At 43.9% G+C, this 16,069-nt stretch overlaps 1 protein-coding gene across 1 annotated transcript; it reads left to right on the top strand.

Annotated features, from left to right (window-relative positions):
* Positions 1-14,208: 14,208 nt before the first annotated feature.
* Positions 14,209-15,170, top strand: LOC126791492 (NDR1/HIN1-like protein 6). Its single transcript, XM_050517949.1, has one exon. The coding sequence runs from the start codon at positions 14,287-14,289 to the stop codon at positions 15,070-15,072; it is 786 nt and encodes a 261-aa protein (XP_050373906.1). The 5' UTR covers positions 14,209-14,286; the 3' UTR covers positions 15,073-15,170.
* Positions 15,171-16,069: the final 899 nt, after the last annotated feature.

Here is a 16,069-nt window from a genome sequence, read left to right as displayed (position 1 = left end):
TGGTTTTGTAATGCCTATATATAGGCCTCCATATCATTCAATAAATATACAGTTATTTCATCATGCATCATATTATCACGCACTTTACTCTAAAACCCTGAACTTTTAGAGCCCTATGAAATTTTTCCCCCACTGGCCGCTCGTCTCCGGCCTCCGGCACTCTTCCCGTTGGCGCTCCTCGTCGGCAACAGCCCCTACCGCTCCTCGCAGCTCCTGCCCGCTGTCGCTGCAGATCCCCTGCAGCCCCTTCCTACAGACCTCTTCGCAGCCCCTGCTGTCCCCGCAACTTCTGCCCGCAGCCCCTGCATTTGTCCCGCAAAATCATTTTTTTTGTCCCGCAAGACCCCGCATCAAAGCATTCAAGATTGCTCTCCCCGCATATTCACGCAAGCAACACGAACTTAACAAGCATAGTCTTCGCTCCCGAGAAACTACTCCTGTCTACTCCACACATTCAAAGGTAATTTTTTTCATTAATGTTCCCGATTTTGAACGTATAGATATATTATATCGGGCGCTATTAGCCTTCTTCTTGTCTTCTTTTCGGCCTTTTTTATAACGCTGATGAGACTAAAGAGGGATGAGTTTTCCCTATTGGTCGATGTTTTTAGTGTGACGGTCCTGAGGGAGACGATTGTTTTGAAAGGGAAGTTAATCGATTTTCGTGTGGTTGCCTGTGTGCACCGTTGTTTTGAGTGCGATCGTGAGTATCGTCATTTGCATCGATTTTTCTTGTGACCATATACATCACCCTTTCTAATTCCTATTATACTTGAATCTAATCGATTTCGTATTCATTTTTGTAGATGTCATCGCCATCTCGACTGAAATTTGACCTTCTTAATCTAGAAGGCAAGGAATACCACCGCTGAGTTTCCGACATGGAGCTCACTTTCGAGAGCCGAGGGATCGAAGACATGTTTGCCGACCCTCCTGCTAGTTTCCCACCTATAGTCAAGACTCCAGCTCTCATTTTCATGAGACGTCACATCCATGCCACTCTTAAGAGGCAATATTTGAATGTAAAATATCCTAAATAATTATGGGACAAACTATGCTTGCGGTACAACAACGTTCATGATAAGCTTCTCCCTGAATTGACCGTTAGATATGATAACATCCGTCTATTGGACTATAAGAGAGTGAATGACTTCAATTAGGATATGTTATGCCTGCAATCCGATCTTGGCACCGTTGGTGTTGTCAAGACCGACCTAGATCTTCTTAATAAGACATTGGACATGTTTCCAATCAACTATGAGGTTCAAGCTCATACGTACCGCACTCATGTAGAGGAAGGGAAGATCCGGTCTTTCGTTGACTTAATGACGCTCTTGGTAAAAAAGGAGAGGCATTCTGAGATCCTCCTCAATAATAACAATAGATCTGTTGGCACTAAAAAGATTATACGCCAAAGTCTAACAATGGAAAACTCCTAAGCAAAAGAATCAATCAATGAACACTCCATACCGGCACCAAAACAACAACTCTCGTTGTGGGAGGCAACAAGGCCGTTCTCGGCCCAAGTCCAATACCTGGACTCGAGATGGTGGCGGTGCCGCACCCTCCAGGGGAGGCTGTCCCCATCCCAAACCTCAAGGAGGCCGTGTGCCTCCTCATGCCTCAATTTTCGGTAATGGCAAGTCTCCATGCTTCAAATGTGGCTCATTAAAGTACTTTAATCGCGATTGCCGCGCTAGCAAAGAGATGATCAAGGCATACTCCGCCTACAAGAACTTTCTACAACCCGAATCAAATCATGTGGATGAGGACCTTGAGATCGAAACTCACCACATCTCCATGAAGCTCGAGCCCCTTGCTTCCAAGGCTAAGCCTCTGGCCACTACCATGGATACTCCCGACTTTGATTAGTCGCCTTTATCTATCCTAGGTTTATGATTCAAGTATTGTTATGGCCGACCGTCATTGTTATTTTCATTGACTTTGTAATAGTCTTTGATTTTGGAATTAGAAGTTCATGTATGATGTATTAAAGATTGGCATTCAATAAAATTTCTCAATTTCTTGTTTACAAGTCGATCTCTTTGAGAATTTTATTTACCTTACACTTAGCATGATGATCAACGTATGCAACTCACGTAATTTTTAAATTGGATGTTTTTGGGTCACATGAGACCCCAATAGCACTACATTGTGAATTTGGAACTTCAAATTTGGAAAACGGATCTCAGAACGTCAAAATTGATGTCGTTTGGCCTTTGACCATACTCGGTTACTGTTCCGGCATTTTCGGAACATTTTCTGGCGTTTTGGCTGCCTTCCAGCCACTTGCCAGCGTTTCCGGCGCCACCATCCGGTTTCTTACCGGCGTTCCCTGTCGAACTTGCAGCTCTGGCCGCCGCCGACCGGTTTTCCGGCAATCAACGCCATCGGTTTCCGGCGATTTTTTCGACAATGTTTTCGTTGTTTCTCGTCATTTTTCTGGCATATTTCCAGCAGTTCTTGCTGCCGCATTTTTCCAGTCTAAATTTTACCCGGTTTTGAGTTCTTTTGACATGGTTTTCCGGTTTATTTTCCGGTTTTCTCCAAGTCTGTTATATGCACTCATTGTCACTTTTTATGTGTGTTTTACACCGTTTTTGGATGGTTTCTACCACCATAGTTTATTGGTTGGTATTACACTGCTTCGATACCATGTTGTTCTAACTTTTTAGTTGAAAAATGTAGTACTATTGCCATGTGATATATTCGATGGGATCGCACTTTGTTCTGATTCCCTTTCTTACAATATTTGGTGTATTGTATATAATTGTTCACGTGTCGCTGACTCTCTTAATTTACATTTTGTAAATGTCCCGCGTTGAAATCGAATGTCTAACTGATTGCGGAACCACCCACACTGTTCTATGGTACATGCAGTTGTTCACGGATCTAGTGTTTTCGACTTCTTCGATGACTACAATGATTGGCTTGAAATCTATCATTCAAGGAAGAGACACCGCTTCTTTTATGTTGCCTAATGGTACGACTCTCAACGTCGTTGACGCTCTTTATGCGCCGAAGTCTCCCCGCACCTTGCTAAGTTTTAAGGACATACGTGCCAATGGTTTTCACCTCGATACTTATGTTGAGAATGGAGAGAAATATCTTTGTGTTACCTCTGAGAAAGCATGCCAGCGCCGTATCTTAGAGAAAATGAAGAGTCTCTGGAATGGTTTGTATCTTACTTCCATTCGAATCTTTGAATCATATACGGTTGAACGCAACTTTTGTGATTCAGACTCTTATATGCTTTGGCATGCCCGTATCGGGCACCCTGGACATGATATGATGATTAGAATTCTTAAGAATTCACATGGTCATCCATTTTTCAAGTCCCGGAAGCGATTGAAGGATCACCTTACCCGTGCTCCACACAGTGAGGCCGTGCCTACTAGTACACTGCAAGGTGTGGCCGAGCTTGCCCCTCTCAGTAGCTCCACAACATTCATGCCATCGGTGGCGGCATCCCCTCCTTCATAGGAGCTTGTGATGCCTCCCGTGCTTTCTAATGCCTCCATGAAAATTTCTGATGCCCATCGCTCATTTTGCAAAGCTTGTTCTCTTGCTAAATTTCAAGGAAGTCATTCTTTTGCTAAGGCTTCCACCGAGAACATTCCATTCGTACAACGTATCCAAGGTGACATTTGTGGACCTATTAAACGAGAATGCGAACCTTTTAGATCTTCTATGGTATTGGTTGATGTATCGACATGTTGGTCACACGTCGCTTTTCTATCCACAAGGAATGTTGTATTTGCTAAGTTATTAGCTGAGATCATCAAACTTCGGGCTCACCACCCCGACTATCCTATCAAATCCATTCGTTTGGATATTGCTGGAGAATTCACCTCCAAAACTTTTGATGATTACTGTATGTCTATTGGGATCAAAGTTGAACATCATGTTCCTCATGTTCATTCACAGAACGATCTAGCAGAGGCTACCATCAAGCATATTCAGCTTGTTGCTTGGGCAATGGTTATGGGTACTAACCTACCGGTCTCTGTATGGGGATATGTAGTGTTGCATGCAACGACGCTTATTCATTCAGACCGCGGCTAACCACGCTTTTAGTGCGTACCATATGGTAACTTGTTACGAACCCAATATTTCACACTTACGCATTTTTGGTTCGGCCGTCTATGTGCCTATTATGCCTCCACTGTGTACTAAGATGAATCCTTAGAGATGATTATGTATCAATATTGGCTATAATTCCCCAACGATTGTCCGCTACTTAGAACCAATCACCGGAGATCTATTTACTGCAAGATTTGCAGATTGTCACTTTGATAAGACATGCTTCCCGTCGTTAGGGAGAGATGAGAATGTTATAATTCCAAATGAACGTCAAGAATTGACTTGGTGTGTCCCCACGATGTCTCATTATGATCCCTGCATTGCTCAAAGTGAGTTAGAAGTAGAACGCATTATTGACCTCTAGAAAGTCACGGATTCAATGCCCGACGGCTTTGTAGATATTGCTAAAGTGACGAGATCAAACATACCCGATGCAAATGTACCAGCACGGTTGGATATCCCGAAATATGGGCGTGGAAGACAAACTCCTGGACCTAGAAACGTTGGCACCACTCGTAATAGTGTGACGGCAGCCGACGGTAGTGCAGCCGTACGTGGCGGTGTTGCCAGCGCCCCTGTGGCGACGATGCCGAGATGGACCAGCATGGAGCAGCTTCGACCTCGGCTCCTCAAAGGAAAAGGGGGAAACCGATAAACTCTAGGGATTCAAAGCCTAGAAAGAAGCGAATGACCAAGGCACAACGCGTCATCAACGATGAATCTCCATCGTATGAAGTTGTCTCTGATTACAACTATGTCCATGAATCAACTCAAGTGTTACCGTGGGACGCTATGGAACCTTGTTTGATGCTAGAGAACAACGAAATCTTAGTGAACTACACAAGTGAGCAATCGGTCTGAAACCGAGCTACTACATACATTGATGATGTTTTCGCTTATTTCGTCGCACATGAGATCATATCTGAAGACGACGTTGAACCTCGCTCTGCAGCTGAATGCGAATGCATAGCAGATTGGCTAGAGTGTAAGAAAGCAATCCAGGCAAAACTTGACTCATTAGTGAAGAGAGAAGTCTTCATAAATGTTGAATTGACTCCAAGAGATGTCAAACCAGTTGGACATAAATGCGTTTTTGTTCGTAAGCGTAATGAGATGAACGAGATCGTGCGTTATAAACCAAGACTCGTGGCGCAAGGATTCTCACAACGACCTGACATTAACTATGAAGAGACTTGTTCTCCTGTTATGGGCATCATTACCTTCTCCTACCTCATTAGTCTGGTAGTGTCCGAAAGACTAAACATGCAGCTTATGGATGTGGTCACAACTTATCTCTATGGTGATCTTGACGCAGAGATATACATGAAAGCTCCAGAGGGACTACCTTTACCTCCATCAAGTGCCTCCAGACTATGGAGTGCTCATGCAATCAGATTACGTCATTTATTGTACGGGTTGAAGCAATCTAGAAAATGTGATATAATCAATTGCACAAGTATTTGAAAGAGAGAGGTTATAAGAATGATGAACTATGTCCATGCGTGTTCATATGAAAGACAAATTCCGGATTTGTCATCGTTGTGGTTTACGTTGATGACATGAATATATTTGGTACTCTTGATGAGATAGAAGATACCGTGTGTTATTTAAAGTCAGAATTTGAGATGAAGGACCTAGGGAGGATGAAATTATGTCTCGGCCTTGAGCTTGTGCATAGGGCCGACAGTATCTTAGTCCACCAGTTGAATTACATGCAGAAGATGCTTCGACGTTTCAATATGGATCTATGCAGTCCATTGTCTACTCCCATGGTCGTCTGAAGTCTAGATATCAAGAATGATCCATTCCTTCCAAAAAGGATGATGAAGAAGTTCTATACGTTAGTGCAATTGTGGCACTATTGTATCTTGTTCAATGCACTAGACCAGACATAACTTTCGCAGTGAACTTATTAGCTAGATTTAGCTCCGCGCCTACGCTACGTTATTGGAATGGAATCAAACATTTGTTTCGGTACTTAAAAGGTTCCCTTGACATGGCATTGTTCTATCCTTACGACAGAGAAAACACCATGGCCGTGCCACCTCACACTGATGCCGCAGGCAGCCCCGATAACACCACCGTATGCGGCAGAGCCGCCGCCGGCAGCCACGACGTGGCTGCAGACCACGGTACCAAGAGCAGGGTACAGTCCCAACTTGCTCATTCCCCTGATGCAAAGACTCTAAACAACTTGTTAGTTGGTTATGCCGACACAAGGTACCTCTCTGACCCTCACAAGACTCATTCTCAAACTGGTTATGTGTTTACCATTGGGAATACGACGATATCTTGGAGATCCATGTAGCAATCTCTTATTGCTACTTCTTCGAATCACGCGGAGATCATTGCTTTCCATGAAGTAGTTAAAGAATGTGTTTGGCTACGATCACTCGTTCGTCATATTCATGATTCTTGTGCAATAGTCTCTACAACTGATCAACCTATGTGCATTTATGAAGAAAACGATGCTTGCATAGAGCATAAAAAGTTAGGTTTCATCAAGGGAGACAACACCAATCATATTTCGCCCAAATTCTTCTATAATGTTCAACAACAGAAGTTCTTGAATGTTCAGATTAATCAAGTGAGTTCAGAATCCAATGTTACAGAGATGTTAATTTATCTCTAACAAGAAACCTATTAAGGCTAAGACACACACAAGGGTAGAATAGTAATTCTCCCGGAACACTCCCCCTTGTGTCGCATGCCTAACTTGCATGGTGCACAACGTTGCCTCGGTAAAAACTTTGTCAAGCAAAACAAAAACCTCTTGGGTAAAACAAAAACTTGATCGAAGGAAAAAAGAGCATAACGCACCAACTACTTAAAGATCTTAACATGTGATGTAGACTCCCCCTGAAGTCTACCAAACTCTAAAGTTCCGATAAACAACGCATGTCAATGTTTTTCACATGTTTCACAAAAGTATATTTAGGCAAAGACTTAGTGAACAAATCCGCAACATTGGATTCTGAACTCACTTGATTAATCTGAACATTCAAGAACTTCTGTTGTTGAACATTGTAGAAGAATTTGGGCGAAATATGATTGGTGTTGTCTCCCTTGATGAAACCTAACTTTTTATGCTCTATGCAAGCATCATTTTCTTCATAAATGCACATAGGTTGATCATTTGTAGAGACTATTGCACAAGAATCATGAATATGACGAACAAGTGATCGTAGCCAAACACATTCTTTAACTACTTCATGGAAAGCAATGATCTCCGCGTGATTCGAAGAAGTAGCAACAAGAGTTTGCTTAGTGGATCTCCAAGATATCGCTGTATTCCCAATGGTAAACACATAACCGGTTTGAGAACGAGCCTTGTGAGGGTCAGAGAGGTACCCTGCGTCGGCATAACCAACTAACAAGTTGTTTGGAGTCCTTGCATCGGGGGAAAGAGCTGCACGGGACAGGTTGCTGCTCTCGGCACCGTGCATGGTCTCCACGCCATGGTGGCCGGCAGCAAGGCCGGGGTCGGCGACGGCGGTGGTGTGGGGAGATACCGTGGCGGTGTTCTCTCTGCAATAGGGGTAGAACAATCCCATGTCAAGGGAACCTTTCAAGTATCGAAACAAATGCTTGATTCCATTCCAATGACGTAGCTAATAAGTTCACTGCGAAAGATATGTCCGGTCTAGTGCATTGAGCAAGATACAATAGTGCCCCAATTGCACTAAGGTATGGAACTTTAAGACCAAGAACTTCTTCATCATCCTCTTTAGGACGGAAGGGATCCTTCTTGATATCTAGACTTCGGACGACCATGGGAGTAGACAATGGACTGCATAGATCCATATTGAAACGTCGAAGCATCTTCTGCGTGTAATTTGACTAATGCACTAAGATGCCGTCGGCCCTATGCACAAGCTCAAGGCCGAGACATAATTTCGTCCTCCCTAGGTCTTTCATCTCAAATTCTGACTTCAAATAAGACACGGTCTCTTCAATCTCATCAAGAGTACCGATTATGTTCATGTCATCAACGTAGACCGCAACGATGACGAATCCGGAATTTGTCTTTCGTATGAACACGCATGGGCATAGTTCATCATTCTTGCAACCCCTTCTCACCAAGTATTGATGCAACCGATTGTACCACATTCTTTCGGATTGCTTTAACCCGTACAATGAACGACGTAATCTAACTGCATGAGCACTCAGTGGTCTGGAGGCACTTGATAGAGGTAAAGGTAGTCCCTCTGGAGCTTTCATGTATATCTCTGCGTCAAGATCCCCATAGAGATAAGCTGTGACCACATCCATAAGCTGCATGTTTAGTCTTACGGACATTACCAGACTAATAAGGTAGCGGAAGGTAATGATGTCAATAACAGGAGAATAAGTCTCTTCATAGTCAATACCAGGTCGTTGTGAGAATCCTTGCGCCACGAGTCTTGCCTTATAGCGCACGATCTCGTTCATCTCATTACGCTTACGAACGAAGACCCATTTATGTCCAACCGGTTTGACATCTCTTGGAGTCAATTCAACATTTCCGAAGACTTCTCTCTTCGCTAATGAGTCAAGTTCTACTTGGATTGCTTCCTTCCACTTCGGCCAATCTGCTCTGCGTTCACATTCAGCTACAGAGCGAGGTTCAACGTCGTCTTCAGATATGATCTCATGTGCGACGGAATAAGTGAAAACGTCATCAATGCATGTAGTGGCTCGGTTTCGGACCGACTGCTCACTTGTGTAGTTCACTAAGATTTCGTTGTTCTCTGGCATCAAACAAGGTTTCATAGCGTCCCACGGTAACACTTGAGTTGATTCATGGACATAGCTGTAATCAGAGACAACTTCATACGATGGTGATTCATCGTTGATGACGCGCTGTGCCTTAGTCGTTCGCTTCTTTCTAGGTTTTAAATCCCTAGAATTTATCGGTCTCCCCCTTTTCCTTTGAGGAGCCGAGACCGAAGCTGCTCCTTGCCGGGCCATCTCGGTATCGTCGCCACAAGGGGCGTCGGCAACACCACGGCGTACGGTGGTGCCGCCGCCGGCCTCCGTCCCACTGTCAGGGGCGGTGCCAACGTTGCTAGGTCCAGGAGCTTGTCTTCCACGCCCATATTTCGGGACATCCAACCGTGCCGGTACGTTCGTAGCGGGTTTGTTCGATCTCGTCACTTTAGCAATATCTACAAAGCCGTCGGGCATCGAATCCGCGACTTTCTGGAGGTCGATAATGCGTTGCACTTCTAACTCGCTTTGAGCAGTGCGGGGATCATAATGAGACATAGTAGGGACACACCACGTCAATTCCTGACGTTCATTTGGAATGATAACATTCCCATCTCCCTCTAACGATGGGAAGCATGTCTCATCAAAGTGACAATATGCAAATCTTGCAGTAAAGAGATCTCCGGTGGTTGGTTCTAAGTAGCGGACAATCGTTGGGGAATCATATCCAACATAGATACCTAATCGTCTCTGAGGACCCATCTTAGTACGCAGCGGAGGCGTAATAGGCACATAAACGGCGCAACCAAAGATGCGTAAGTGTGAAATATTGGGTTCGTAACCAGTTACCATCTGGTACGCACTAAACACTTGGTTAGCCGCCGGTTGGAAACGAATAAGTGTCGCTGCATGCAACACTGCATATCCCCACGCAGAGACCGGCAGGTTAGTACCCATAACCATTGCCCAAGCAACAAGCTGAATATGATTCAAAGATCCGAATGGAAGTAAGATACAAACCATTCCAAAGACTCTTCATCTTCTCTAAGATGCGGCGATGGCCTTCTTTCTCAGAGGTAACACAAAGATATTCCTCTCCATTCTCAACATAAGTATCGAGGTGAAAACCATTGGCACGTATGTCTTTAAAACTGAACAAGGTGCGGGGAGACTTCGGCGCATAAAGAGCGTCTACGACATTGAGAGTCGTACCATTAGGCAACATGAAAGAAGCAGTGCCTCTTCCTTGAATGATGGATTTCGAGCCAATCATTGTAGTCATCGAAGAAGTCGAAAACACTAGATCCGTGAACAACTGCCTGTGCCGTAGGACAATGTGGGTGGTTCCGCAATCAGCTAAACATTCGATTTCGCCGCGGGACATCTACAAAATGACAATTAAGAGAGTCAGCGACACGGGAACAAATCTATACAATACGCCGTAGGATATTGTAAGAAAGAGAATCGGAACAAAGCGCGATCACATCGAATGTATCACATGGCAATAGTACTACATTCTTCAACTAAAGAGTTGGAAATCATGGTACTGAAGAAGTGAAATACCAAACAATAAACTAGGGTGGTAGAAACCATCCAAAAATGGTGTGGATACACACACAAAGAGTGTCGGTGAGTGCATATAACAGATTTGGAGAAAACCGGAAAATTGAACCGGAAAACCATGTCAAAAGGACTCAAAACCGGGTGAATTTTGGACGAGGAAAACGTGGCAGCAGGGACTGCTGAAATATGCCGGAAAATGACGAGAAACGACGAAAAAATTGTCGAAAAACTCGTTGTAAAACCGGCGGCACCGATTGCCAGAAAACCGGCCAGCGGTGGTCGGAACTGGCCGGTATGGAGGCCGGAACTTTAGGTCCGACAGAGGACGCCGACAAGAACCGGGTGGCGGTGCCGAAAACGCCGGGAAATGGCCGGAAGGCGGCGAATACGCCGGAAAACGTTACGGGAACGCCGGAACAGTAACCGGGGAAAACGACGTCAATTTTGACGTTCCGAGGTCCTTTTTCTAAATTTCAAGGTCCAAAATCACAATATAGTGCTATTAGAGTCCCATGTAACCCAAAAGCGTCTAATTTAAAAACCACGTGAGTTGCACACGTTGATTATCATGCTAAGTATAGGGTAAATAAAATTTTCAAAGAGATCGTCTTGTAAGCAAGAGAATGAGAAATTTTATTGAATGCCAATCTTTAATACATCACGCATGAACTTCTAATTCCAAAATCAAAAGACTATTACAAATTCAATAAAAATAACAATGGCGGTCGGCCATAATAGTACTTGAAATCATTAAGCTAAAGAAGCTAAAACGACTAATCAAAGTCGGGAGTATCCATGGTAGCGGTCGGAGGCCTAGCCTTAGAAGCAAGGGGCTCGGGCTTCATGGAGATATGGTGAGTCTCAATCTCATGGTCCTCATCCACATGATTCGATTCGGGTTGTAGAAACTTCTTGTAGGCGGAGTAAGCCTTGATCATCTCTTTGCTAGCGCGACAATCGCGATTAAAGTGCTTGAAAGAGCCACATTTGAAGCATAGAGACTTGCCATTACCGGAAGTGGAGGCATTAAGAGGCGCACGGCCTCCTTGGAGTTTGGGACGGGGACGGCCTCCCCCAGAGGGTGCGGCGCCGCCACCATCACGGGTCCAAGTATTGGACCGAGGCTGAGACCGGCCTTGTTGCCTCCCACCACGAGAGTTGTTGTTTGGGTGCTGGTATGGAGCATTCCTTGATTGATTCTTTTGCTTAGGAGCTTTCCCATAGTTAGACTGTGGCGTAGAAATTCTTTTAGTGCCAACATGTCTATTATTGTTATTGAGGAGGATATCAGAATGTCTCTCCTTCTTAGCCAAGAGCGCCATTAAGTCGGCGAAAGACCGGATCTTCCCTTCCTCTACATGAGTGCGGTACATATGAGCTTGAACCTCATAGTTGATTGGAAACGTGTCCAATGTCTTATTGAGAAGATCTAGGTCGGTCTTGACGATACCAATGGTGCCAAGATTGGATTGCAAGCATAGCATATTCTGATTGAAGTCATCCACTCTCTTATAGTCCAATAGACGGATGTTATCCCATCTAACAGTCAATTCAGGAAGAAGCTTATCATGAACGTTGTTATACTGCAAGCGTAGTTTGTCCCATAATTCTTTAGGATATTTTACGTTCAAGTATTGCCTCTTGAGAGTTGTATGGATGTGACGTCTCATGAAGATGAGAGTCTGAGTCTTAGCCATGGGTGGGAAATCAACAGGAGGGTCGGCAAACATGCCTTCGATCCCTCGGCTCTTGAAAGCGAGCTCCATGTCGGAAACCCAGCGGTGGTATTCATTTCCTTCTAGATCAAGAAGGCCAAATTCCGGTCGAGATGGCGATGACATCTACAAAATGAATACGGAATCGATTAAATTCAAGTATACTAGGAATTAGAAGGGGTGACGTATTTGGTCACAGAAAAATCGATGCAAGCGGCGATACTCATGATCGCACCCAAAACAGCGGTGCACTCAGGCGACCACACGAAAATCGATTAACTTCCCTTTCAAAACAATCGTGACTCCCCCAGGACCGTCACACAGAAAACATCGACCAAGAGGGGAAACCCATCCCTCTATAGTCTCATCGGCGTTATAAGAAAGGCCGGAATTAAGACAAGAAGAAGGCTAATAGCGCGCGATATAATATATCTATATGTTCAAAAGTGGGAACGTTTATGAAAAATTTACCTTTGAAGGTTTGTAGTATACGGGAGTAGCTTCTCTTGAGCGAAGTCCTTGCTTGTGAATTTCACGTTTCTTACGTGAATATGCGGGAGGAGAAATTTTGAATGCTTTGATGCGGGGACTTGCGGGGCAAAAAAATGTTTTTGCGGAGGAGACCCTGCGGGGCTACAGGGGTGGCGAGCGGGGCTTGCAGGTGTCGAGAGCGTGCGTGCAGGTTTCGCGAGCGGGGCTGCAGATGTCGCGAGCGTGCGTGCAGGTGTCGCGATGCGGCGGCGAGCAGGAGGTGCGCCGACGAGGAGATGCCGGAGGCCGGCGGAGGAGAAGAGAAAAAAATTCTAGGGCTCTAAAAGTTCAGGGTTTTAGGGCAACATGCTGATAACGTGTTTCAGGATGAATAAAATTGTGTATTATTGAATGATATGAGGGCCTATATATAGGCATTTACAAAACCACAATCCCGTAGGATTCAGAGTCCTAATCTATTACGGAGATGCTAATCTATCTCCTAATGGGAAACCTATTAGGCTAAGACACACACAAGGGTAGAATAGTAATTTTCCCGGAACACACTCAACTTTACAATCCACACGTGTTTTTAAAGGCAAATTTAATTTATTAAAAAAAGTGAATGTGAATTGTAAAACTGGGAATATAAATTTGAGTTTCCTACAATTTTTAAAAGGAAATACTCAATAATATTCAAAGTGAAAATATGCGGTAAAATGAACATCTATTCAGGTGTGGACAGTAGAGACAATATCATGAATTCATCTACATACGCCAGTGAAAATATGCACTGAATAATTCTCGATAGAGTATAGACAAAATCCTTCTCGTGTTCTACGTTTCGGGTATTAAGCATCAGCTATGAGCTAGCAACGATAAGTACCTCAGAGCTTGACACGCTTCAGGTTGGGAGCTGAACCTCAACACTGAATCATCATCACTTAATAGGGATAGTACAACAAGCAACGGGATTAGGTTTACAGCTGACTGTCTACTGTTGCAATCTGAAGCTACAAAGTAATCAGTCCCGCGACAAGGATCATTCCGCAAAATAGTACACACTGCTAACCTCATTGAGAGCGAAAGCTTAATGACGCAATCCGCTCCGAGAAATGGGAACCAGAATTACAGAACTCCTAGAAGCACAGTAGTACCGGCCATCTTTTCCATTGAGCTGGGTAGTTTCACTGTTCTAGCTAGCTGTAACTCCGAACGGGAAAGAACATTGCCACAGTCCAAGCGTATTAGTTCGATGATGCCTCACAGATGAAGTATGAAACCTACTCTTTTTAGGTCTTGTACGTAGTTGTAGATGAATTGAAATTGCTAATATTGACGCGTTCCGCAGTCCGCACATGTTGCTTTGACGTCAAGCAAGAAGGTTCTGTGGCACTTAAAAGTCAATTCTTTTACGCTCGCACAAAAGAAGAAAAAGTCGTATATATTTTTGCAAACCGACGTTTCAGTTTGTTGAATTATAGTTACAAAAGGCGGGTTTATATTTCAGAACCCCCTCTTCCCCAGTAAACTGGTTCGCACGGTACGCACCTGCTACCGCTACACGTACTCCTACTCCTACAAAGTCAAGAAAAGGATGCTTCGATTCGATCACCCTGAAACCGTGTTATATATTACAACGACTCTTCCTACCCCTGGAAGTTTTGCAGGCTTATAAAGACCCGGTGTACACAATTTTCATACAAGCAGATCGATCCTCGACTTAATAAGAAAGCTAGAATCGAAAAAGAGCTAGACAGGAACAATGGCAGATCACCAGAGAGTCCATCCAGTCCCAGATGTTGGAGCAGTACAACCGCACGCACCAGAGGCACCCTTGGTACCAAGGGGAGCTGCTAAATCGGATAATGGCGATTCAACGGGCAGGGACATGGAGGCCGGGCGGTATTATTCACCATTCCAAGGACGTAGCATCCCTATGAATCACTCGACACCACCCAAGAAAAGAAGTTGTTTACGTAAGTGCCTGTGTTGGACTATATGCCTGCTTTTGTTGCAAGTGATTGTCGTTGCGATCACCGGTGGAATTATATACCTTGTATTCCGACCAAAGCTTCCTAAATACACGGTGAGCAAGCTGCAGATAACCCAGTTCGATCTCAACGCTGATCAGAGCTTAAATGCTACATTCGATGTGAGCATCACTGCCCGAAACCCCAACAAAAAGATCGGCATATACTATGAAGGTGGGAGCCGCATAAATGTGTGGTACACGAGCACTAAGCTTTGTGAAGGAGGTTTGCCTAAATTTTACCAGGGTCATCGCAACACAACCGAACTTGTAGTACCACTTAGCGGACAAACTCAAGATGCAAGCAGCCTGTTCACCACACTCCAACAACAGCAGCAACAAACTGGCAATGTTCCGCTCACTCTCAGGGTTCGGCAACCAGTGAGGATCAAGCTTGGGAGCTTGAAGCTCCCAAAGATCAAGTTTGTAGTCAGGTGCAGGTTGTTGGTTGACACTGTTTCAGAGAATAACGATATCAACATTCAAAGCAGTAGCTGTAAGTTCAGGCTTAGGCTATGAAGTCCCCCACTGAATTGATGTTATTTTTCCATCTTTACTGTGCATACATTATCTGATACTGTGTATTTCTTCATGTGTAATATTTCATTTATTAATAATTTTCAACTTTGTTTTAGGAGATACAGTATTTATTTCCGGAGGATTAGTCTCCATTTATTCCTAGTGTACTTCCCTTCGCCTAAAACTTGACACAAGAAATGATTGACTAAGATTAGCAAATTTCAAGGGATATTAATTCCAATGAGCTAAACACAAGACTAACTCATAACAGTTTGGAACGTAAAAGTTGAGAATGAAGATTTTTTTTTACGAGTGGCACATTAATATCGTATACGATATGCACACCCAACTCCTCGCCACTATACATACTGTCACGGGCCTAAAGTACGCAGCGGAATTTTTCGTTACTTTGGTCTTAACAACGATGGTGTCAAGTGGCTCCGTGATGGCGCTAGGACATCCACAAACTCATAGCTCAGCATGTATCTTTTCAACCCTATTGTAAGCGAGGCTGCGCTCTTCTAACATACTCGATAGGTGTGAGATCCCCCAAATCCCAACTCACTAAGTACTTTTGATAGTACTTCTCTCGATCACTCAAGTGTTTCTCTTTCACCTAATGATCTATATATGACAAGTCTAGTCTATGAACATACACGAGTATGTTGGGAAATAGCTTTCCTTTTCATTAATTAAAAGCAAACATACATAGATAATAGATTTAGTAAGAATCTTGACAATGTTCAACTAGAACTTCTCCAAGTCTCATGCTAGAGTTCCTACTTATTTAAATACCTACATTACATGGAAGATGTAACTTCCTTCAACTGCCTATAACACTTGTCATGCATGCCTTATTCTAGTATGTAGTGGACAACTTCCACTACTTAGGTAACTATCTAGGATTACCACCAAGAACATAACTTTCCTTGCCAACTCATCCCATTATTGCTCCACAACTGCCTATCTACTGGTGAGGCTAATATCTCCATAACTG

Source organism: Argentina anserina, chromosome 4 (genome assembly GCF_933775445.1).
Source record: "Argentina anserina chromosome 4, drPotAnse1.1, whole genome shotgun sequence".
Taxonomy (NCBI): Eukaryota; Viridiplantae; Streptophyta; class Magnoliopsida; order Rosales; family Rosaceae; genus Argentina; species Argentina anserina.
The sequence above is the reverse complement of the archived record's forward strand: the minus strand, read 5'-3'. Positions and strand labels throughout refer to the sequence as shown.